The sequence below is a fragment of the Cryptotermes secundus genome, unplaced genomic scaffold (genome assembly GCF_002891405.2).
Source record: "Cryptotermes secundus unplaced genomic scaffold, Csec_1.0 scaffold940, whole genome shotgun sequence".
In the NCBI taxonomy this organism is placed as follows: Eukaryota; Metazoa; Arthropoda; class Insecta; order Blattodea; family Kalotermitidae; genus Cryptotermes; species Cryptotermes secundus.
Window position 1 is genome coordinate 39,771 of NW_019730116.1, and position 9,661 is coordinate 49,431.

The following is a 9,661-nucleotide window of genomic DNA, read 5'->3' on the forward strand; positions in this document are numbered from 1 at the left end:
ATATATTGACGGGATTGTTCATAAGGAGTTCATCCCTCCTGGTCAGACAGTCAGTAAAGAGTTCCATCGCAATGTTCTAAGGCGTTTGAGGGAGAACATGAGGAGAAAACGTCCAGAGAAGTGGCGCATGAACGACTGGGTACTCCACCATGACAACGCACAACCGCATACAGCTTACATTGTGCAGGAATTTTTGGCTAAAAACAAGATATCAGTTGTTCTCCACCCACCGTACTCGCCAGACTTAGCTCCATGCGACTTCTTTCTCTTCCCCAAGATGAAAATCAAGTTGAAGCAGCAAAGATCTGATACAGTTGAGGAAATTCAAGTGGAAACGCAGACGGTACTAAACACCCTAACAAAGAAAGACTTCCAGGATGCATCTGAAAAGTGGCAGAAACGCTGGAATTGGTGTATGCGCTCCCAAGGGGACTACTTTGAAGGTGATGGTGGAGAATAAGATCTAGGTAAGATGTAATAGTTTTTATTAATATATTTCGGGAACTTTTGGATTGCACCACGTATGTGCGAGCTCTCCTCTTCTCCTACATTAGTTGCCTACAATGAACACAGGTTACTTTAAAAATAACCCTTGTAATTATATAGTGCATTAGAATAATTATTTCCTGACTAAAATATTTATTCCCTGAAACTCAGTTTATGTTGTAATTTCATTTTTAATCATTCAGATATCACATTCTGATAAATATCATTTGCCATGATTTGTAAATTTTCAGTAAACATTCCAGTTCTATCAGTAAAAGAAGAAGATTAAGAAATTGATTTTTGGCAGTCCTTTAGAGATGGAGGACAGTTAAATCAGGTTTGTCAGTACGTAAGGGGCAATTAAATCATAAATGTAAAAATTTCAGCATTTGGCTTAACTGGCTATAAGCCTAAATAAAGTGAATATTTTTAGCCTACTATCCTTTCTCTAAGGAAAGGAAGGATTATAAACATCATATGCATATGTCTATCACCCATAATAAATTTATAACATTTTGACAGATTAAACTTTGTATAAATAATGTGCTGCTTAATACTTCTTAATTTCTTACCATCAGAAATACCAACATTCCAGTTATCAGCGAGATAGTACAGTGAGATTTTTTAGTGCCTTACAAATTGTTGAACTTCACAGGCAGGAGGATCAGGTTTTCCTCCCATCAAGTCAGACCTGTGGTGATTCAGACTGCTGGCACACCTACAGCCTAAACACATTAAAAAATTGAGCTTGCCCAGATTATAGGTGATGGAGGAAATGCTGTCTGTTGTTCTGCATAGATTCACATCTGGGGATTTTTAGTTTCGTCCCCCCCCCCCCCCNTAAACTTCCCTTTGGATATTCTCCTTTCGTTCTTCATTTGCATGAGGATTTGATCTATACACTGTTTTACTTTACATATCTGTATAAATGAAAGCAACGCATGTTGAGGCCAGGGAAGCTTGCTGGCCGCAGACCACTACTACAAGTAATAACTGTGTCCCCATACACTCCCAGGAGCGAGTCCTGGATGCCCTTGCTGTATGAGCAGTAATAAGTCTTCTTGGAAGAATGTGTACTGGCATTCTTTATCTGCCTTTCAGAATTAACTGTGTACCTGTACTCATACCACACCATACACCAATTTTGGAATCATGTAGTGAAACCTTGCGTATTAGTCCGAGATTGTGTAGGTCATTGAAAAGTGTCCAGTCCTTCTTGATGTCCTGTTTTTATTGAACATTAAACAAGATGGCAACCACTTGAAGCTATTAACATTCCATTTAATGCCAATAAATGCAATGAACAAGTGGAATTTTATGTGGAGGTAGTTCACAGACATACATATACTTCTTTTATGAAACATTTCTTATGTGTTAACAATTAAAGAAGTGATTTTGGAAGGGCACTTGGAGGTTATCTGAGCAATTTCATATAGACAGGATCTGCAGTAGTGGAAATTATGCCAGAAATGTATGACTAAATTCTGCAGTTATTTGTTTATAGCTCCTGTTAACTGTACCATATAGACTTTAGACTTAAGGGAAGTATTACAGGTTGTTTCAAAAGCTTCTAGTTGGCCCAAAATTATGTGCCACAAACCATATAGAATTAAGATTTGACTGTTTTTATGGCTTTGAAAATATAGGAAAATAAAGTGTAGTCTTCTAGGTTCTGACACTGTGTAGTCTTACCATTTAAACATATGAAATTGACTAGTTTACTGCACATCATCTTGAAAATAACACATCAGATGACTTGAATATGAGTGTATATTCACAGGTAATCTGTGCTTTTCAGTCACTTCAGCATTTCACAGCAATTCCTTTTCACTTTAACTGAATGGCATTTCAATTTGACCTTTCAAAAAAATTCTTTTCCACACAGGAGTCAAGGATTAAATCTCTTATCTTCTGCTTTCCTTCCATAGGTTTCATCACAGATGACCTTATAAACCTTGAGGTAAACAGGAATCAGAAGAAATATTTTGGAGTCTGTCGTCTACCCGGGGAAAACCAGAAAGTAACTTCTGTTCACTAGCCTAATATGAAATCTTTGTCTGTATTTTCTCCCATTTCCTCTGTTTTTCATTGCCAGGAGACCATTAATTGCATAATGCTTATATCAGTCTGTTTCAAATGTACAGATATATCCACATCACATCAGTATGCATCAGTACAATACTAAATAAGAGAAAAGTTGTGTAATGTATGCTTTTCTTTCTGTTATCTGAATTTATTGCAGCCTACTAATTTTCATGTGGCAGTTGATATGTTAAAAGTTCCTGGTTATTGTTTACATTGTTTATGAAATTTAAAATGGATGCACGTAGAAGATGAACCTAATATACTCTAGTTACAGGCATTAAGTAAGAATTTATTGAAGGCATGGTATAAGAAGTGTATTAATTTTTCACCATCTTTTATTTTACAAAAAGCGTAGGCATAGAACGGGTAATAACAGTGTGAAGAGACTTGGCAGACCTAGACATAGATAGAAGGATGCATTAAAATAACTTTTAAATAAATAGGTTATGATGATGCAAATTTAATTAAACTGGCATGGTGCTAGGTCAGATGTTACACTATTGTGATAGCATTGAGGATCCTTCAGATTCTATAACAGAGTATGCCCAAACAAGTAGAGAAGCTATTAACTGCTCACAGAAGACCCTATACCTTAAAATTAGCTATAAGAAAACATGACAGGCCCTTCAACACCCACCACAAGTTACTTAGCTGTGCCTCAAGTCTAAAGTCATCAACTGAATATTCCAGTTTATAGAGAAAAGTAAATTGTTCCGTATTGTTTCAGCACCGCAGGCTGGATATTTTTCTTGTACCTCAGTCAGAATATGCAACAGCTCTGATGCATTACACTGGTTCAGCTCTGTTCAATCGTTCGTCTCCTGGCCACTCACAAGGGAATGAGCTTATCAGAACATTGTCTACTGGCAGGAGTTGTAAGAAAGGTATGCCTTTGTGATATCAACTGCCAGTCAGATATTTTTATTGTAAAAAAATACATATTTTCTCCCCACCTGTAATACATTACTGTTCCACTGTTATATTGTCTGATTATGAAATAATAAAGCTCTGGTCAGTCATTGTGAGGAAAGAAGAAAATTACATTTGCATGAAAATGAAATACTGAATAAAATATATGGACCTTAAAGGGATGAAATGTGTGCACACGTTAGTATAGTAAAATCCAGGATGTCAGGTACACTGAAATCAGTAGCAAGAAAATGAGCAAGCATGAGATATTCATTAGGTGTACAGGATGTTAGATGGAACACCAAGCTGTGTGATGGTTTGTATATTTATCTGTGGAAAATGGAATTACAATTATAATTTAGGAACTGACTGTTTCATGCATAGAGTTGTGTCAGCAGTTCAGAAGACATGATTCATTAGAGACAGAACTTCATGTATCATGATATTAAGAGGTTGTTGAATTGTTGTTGTTATTTTGAATATGCATACCTGAGCTTGAGAATTGAAGTAATGATGTGAAGGACAGTTTTTATGATGAACTGAAGTGTGTATTCAGTGAATATTTTGCTGTGGGGTTTGAGTGCAAAAGTAGTAAGAGAAAGTATTTTCAGACCAAACTAGGAGGGGAGTTTGAATGAAATTTGTAGCAAAAATAGCATTAGAATAATAAACTTTGACTTCAGAAAAGTCTAATTGTTAAGAGTACAGCATCCCACATCACAACATAGTAATTGCACCTTCAGCTTTTCCAGTCAGGAACATGGAGGCAGTTTGGTCGTGTTTTGACAGGTAAAAGATGTCTCATATATGACAGACATCTAATATTGTGCTATTATGTCGATTATGTTCCAGTTGCTAAGGTTAATGAAGTGGGTGGAAATATGAATGCCATGAAGAAAAGCACAGAAACTATTAGATGGCAATAATGAGATTGACCTTGAAAAAGAAAAAAGATAGATCTGTATGTATACTTCATCAGAATCTGTTGTTTTCCTGCATCCTAATTAAGAAAAATAAGACTAAAATATACAGAACTGTAATTTTACCCAGTAAGGTAATTTATATGGATCTGAAACTTGGTCTCTCACCCAAAGGGAAGGAGATAGAGTGAAGATGTATGAGAACATTTTGTGGAAGAAAATATGCTGATCTAAGAGAAAGAAAGAAATAGAAGATTGGAGAAAACTGCATAATAAGGAAATTCATAATTTTTACTCCTTACCAAATATTATTAGCATAATAAAATAAATAGGGATGATATTGGCAGTACAGGCAGTATGCAGAATGTTTGTCAGAAAAACTGAAGGGAAGATTCCAGTTGGGAGTGCTGGGGGAACATGAGATGATAATATTAAAATGGTTTCTAAAGAAGTAGCATGTGAAGTTGTAGACTGTAGTCACCTGAGACCACTGACAGGCATAGGTAATTAATCTTTTGCTTTCATAAAAATATCTTGTCCCACTGAGCTACTTGCAGGTTCTCAACAAGGACCTTGCACCATGTATAGAATGACTCGACTCAGACCAGTGAAACAAACAAAAACTCAGGTTTTGCAGGATACCCTGCTCCTGTAGAAAAGTGCAAATCAATCAAACTGGCTATTGTCTCTCCACTAAGATTTTAAAACACATCAAAGACTGCAAACCAGAGTACCAGTGAACAGCAGTAGCTGAATCCTTCACCAAGATCAAACACAGCATAGACTTCAATAAAAGTGAAACCTTATGGCAGACATCCACCACACATGCATCTTCAGAAAAGCCATAAAAATAGTCCAGCAGTCCCACAATTTCAACCATAAAGATGGATACAAGCTGAGAAAACATGAGTGAGGAATAATATCCACCGGCTGGAACGAGTTTAATGTTGTAGCGTGTAGACCCATTACTAGGTAGTGACCACAAAACAAATAGATTCCCATGGCAACAAGTCCAGTGCGACAATAGAGGAGCTCTTGGAAATATTGTTTTCTACATGGTCCATGCCAAGGGGTTATCAATGGAACAAGTTTAGTTCGGTTGTGAAACGGTGGCCAGCCAACAGTGGCATGAGCATGGAAACTGAAGAAGCTCCAGTGTTAGAAGCTGTTACTAGAAAACAACTGGTGAAGACACAGCAAACTAAAGAGTCTTGGCATGTGCCATAGTGATTTGTAAAATGTGGAGATCAGCAATAGCACTATAAATAAGGGTCGTCGTGAGTTGTGTGTTAAAGTCATCAGTAAATCCAACTTCCAATCCAAACCCCATCTGTAGTCACTCCCTCTCATGACAGTGTGGAAGATTGCCTTTGCGTGTTTCCGCCACTACTGGCCATAATCAGAATGCATAGCTGACACTACAAAGAAATACTTTTAGATGTATGATAAACATAGATTGTCATGAAGGGATTAGTACCATTAGAAATTTAGACTAGACTAAAACATTAATGTAATGGAAACAAGTTATATTTGTTAAAAATAATTAGTTAAAGTTAATTAAATATCTTGTGGTATAAGTATGTGAACACTATGGCCTTCACTGGGATACCCACGCATACAGATGGACACAGCCACTTACATAGGATATTCCATGTAACCAGCAGTAGAAAAATAAGGCCACTGTTATGTTTATTTACTTAGAAAATAAGACCTTTAAATAATTTTAACAGATACTGGCTAATTATTTTTAACAAACATAATTTAACGTCAATTATTTAGTGTCCGTCAGTATTGCAACACTTGTTTATTCACCTCTTAATCTTAATTTTAGTTTAACATTTTACACTTTGACACAACATGTTTCAGCCCCAAATAGCCATCTTCAGGTGTCTTGATATGTTACAAATATTTTATTAAATTATGTTAAAACTGCTACACTGTATTAGTTCATGTTAAAATCACACACTGTAGTTCTCTTTTCAAGGTAAAACAAGATAAAATTTATTAAAATTTCTGTTAACCCCCACGTTATTTTGGTGCACTGTGTTTCGCCTAACAAGGGGTGTCATCCATAGTTCATAAATGTATGATTGTCCCAGGTGTTTCATTATGGCAACTTGCCCTTCACATTCATAGCCTACTTTTCAGTTATGTCTGTAATCTTTAATTTATAAGATCCCAAGGTTAATGTTGTTTTCTAATTGTTTGCTATTGTTATTATGTAATGTTTGTTTACTTTATACTCACATGCCCCTGGTTTGCATGTTTCCTCCACAGCATGTGGTGTTGTCTTTACAAGTACGGATGCGGTGTGTTTGTTCCTGTATTTATATGCCCTGGTTGTGAGGAGGGTATAGTGTTGTGTAATTTTGTATAGTACTTGAAATATAGGGTTGTGTGTGTTGACGTTGGTGTCATTCATATGTAAATCTTTTTTACTAGTTTTGTAAATATGGTATTTCTCAAATGTATTTAGATATTTTCCATTTCTCCCCATTGTTAAGATTTCCATAGTGTCTGCTATTGTACTGTATGTGTTTCCAATGTTCAATATATGACTTGAATATCCGGAGTTACTATTGTTACTTTTTATGTCGTGAATGTGTTCTTTATATCTGGTCTTGAATGATCTTCCAGTTTGTCCGATATACTTTAATGGGCAATCTAGACATTTCATTTGATAAATTCCATTTCTCTTATACTTATTTATTTGTGGCTGTGGTTTTAGTATGTTTTGTATTGTGTTCCGCATATGGAAGGTCACTTTTATTTCTGTGTCTCAAAAAAGTTTTGTGATTGCTCTTACTTCCTTACCGCTGTGCGTGAACGCAACCCAGTTTGTTTTTTGTTGCTGTGGGTCTGCATGTGTATTTTGTTTTACTTTTTCTGTGGGAGTATGTTGCTGGTTAAATTTTGGTTAAATTTATGTCGTACTTGCTATTACGTAGTATATTTTGAATGGTGTTCATTTCTGTGTCTTTTTGCCTTTCCTGTCATTGGATATGTATATAATCGATTTAGTAAGTAGTTAATGCCGGATAGTCTGTGTTTGTGTGGGTGGCATGAACTATTTGGTATTATAATGTCAGTTTGTGTAGGTTTTCGATATATTGCAAATTATCTTGTCTTACCTTGTAAAGAGAACTACAGCGTGTGATTTTAACATGAACTAATACAGTGTAACAGTTTTAACGTAATTTAATAAAATATTTGTAACATGTCAAGACACCTAAAGATGGCCATTTGGGGCCAAAACATGTTGTGTCAAAGTGTAAAATGTTAAACTATACGTAAAATTAGGATTAAGTGGTGAATAAACAAGTGTTGCAATGTTGACAGACAATAAAGAATGGACGTTAAGTTAAACAATTGCAAAATGATGTTGAAATACAGAAAAACATAATTTGTTTTAATTACCTTAATATTTTAGTCTAGTCTAGATTTCAAAGGGTAGTAATCCTTTTATTGTAACCTATGTTCATCATACATGTAAAGTATTTCTTTGTAGTGATCCGTATGCCTCCTGATGGTGGCCAGTAGTGACTGAAACATGTAAAGGCAATCTTTCATAATAAACTTCTTGCATTTGATGGACATTACCATTCATTCATGTATTGACAGCTCAAGATGTCTCTTATAAAGAAGCTGAGCAGTATCTGGCTTTATCAGTTTTCCTCCCACCCTCCTTAACCACATGGCCCCTTCCCAATGGATAGCACCACACTCTACTCTCCTACCCTTGCTCCCATTACAAAACCTATATATCAGTCCACATCCTTCTACCTTATGTTCACTTTGAAGATAGTGACTACAGTTTATCCTGAAACATTGGAAGAGCTTACACAACTAAATCCTCAAAGTTACACATCAAAACTGATCTTAGAGAATTATGCTGTGAAGATGGATGGTGGGTGTAGCTGACTTGAGAATTGTTCCAGTGTTGGGGGTGTTTGTATTAACATGTTGAGACTTCAGGCTTTGCTGCCAAATCTGCTTAGGACTGACAGAGTTGTAACACTTTACTAAAGAAAGGTATAGATATTTTGAATCTGTTCCTTGTAAATGTACCTTGACACATTAGTATCTATTCTAGTGCATTTACACCCAAATGTTTTACTTAATGCACAGTCATTTATTCATCTTTCACTGAGATGTCTTTTCATGCACTTACCAATATTATTCTTATTTTAGGGGAGGGACATACTGAATGATGGGTACATCGTGCCAACTCCAACTGAAGAGTCCATATTCAGACTTCTAGAAATTAAATACCGTCCTCCAGAAGAGCGGGATCACTAGTTATGTACAGCAATCTTTTGTCAGCCATGAATTTCAAGTATCCTAGTGCTCCATTTATATCCAACTTTGGCAGTCATGGTGTTTGGTGTTATGTATCAGCTGGTTTTTAATTTGTGTTCACATTGAAAAAATCAATGGCTTCCATGTTAAGAGACCCACATTTGCTGGGGATGGGATTGTAAATGCATCTGCGCCCGATTTTCAAACTTCCAGATTACTTTTGTGACACAGTTTTTTATTTTATGTTTATTTTCAAATATGTTACTACATAATTTTTGTGTCTAAAGAAGCAGGAGGTAACTTTGATGACTGTTAACAGAGACCAAGGGTCTCCAAACCCTCAAGTTTCCCATATGATTGCTTGGTATATGTACACAAACAGTTTAGTCCAGCTCTTCATGTGGTTCCTGGTTCAACCACTTCTATTTCATGTCCTTCCACTACATGAAATGATTCAGTCTCACAAGGACCATCATCACCATCATCAGCCACATAGAGAGCTGCACTGAAGAATATGTTTTTAATGTGTGTGTGTGTGTGTGTGTGTGTGTGTGTGCATGCGTGCATATGGGGGGGGGTGCTTTAAAATTTCAATTTATGTCAAAAATGTTATCATTATTTGTGTATTTGTAGATCTCCTACGGGTAATTTTTCTCATTTTTAAATCAGCTGGAATTACTATTAAATAAAGCGTATAAAGCATCAAATGAGTTCAATGTAAATTATTTAAATGCTAATACTAGGAAAGATTGTTTAAACTCACTTTTAGCTTCCTTTAATCTTTACAGTATAATTAATTTCCCCACAAGAATTTCTAATAATTCTTGTACTTTAATAGATAATATCTATATTAATAGCTACTTACATGGATTCTCTGTGCATCCTCTTATTAACAGGCTCTGACCATGATGCTCAGGTCATTGTTTTGAATAATATTACTGTTCTAGGCCATGAAACAGATA

At 35.8% G+C, this 9,661-nt stretch overlaps 1 protein-coding gene across 1 annotated transcript in view; it reads left to right on the top strand.

Moving 5' to 3' along the window:
* The window catches only part of LOC111866251 (DNA polymerase lambda-like), a 23,864-nt gene extending 14,458 nt beyond the window's left edge, over window positions 1-9,406 (top strand). Inside the window, 3 exon segments of the mRNA XM_033752178.1 lie at window positions 2,415-2,506; window positions 3,299-3,455; window positions 8,592-9,406. Coding sequence (XP_033608069.1) covers window positions 2,415-2,506; window positions 3,299-3,455; window positions 8,592-8,611 — 269 coding nt within the window. The 3' untranslated portion in view covers window positions 8,612-9,406.
* Window positions 9,407-9,661: the final 255 nt, after the last annotated feature.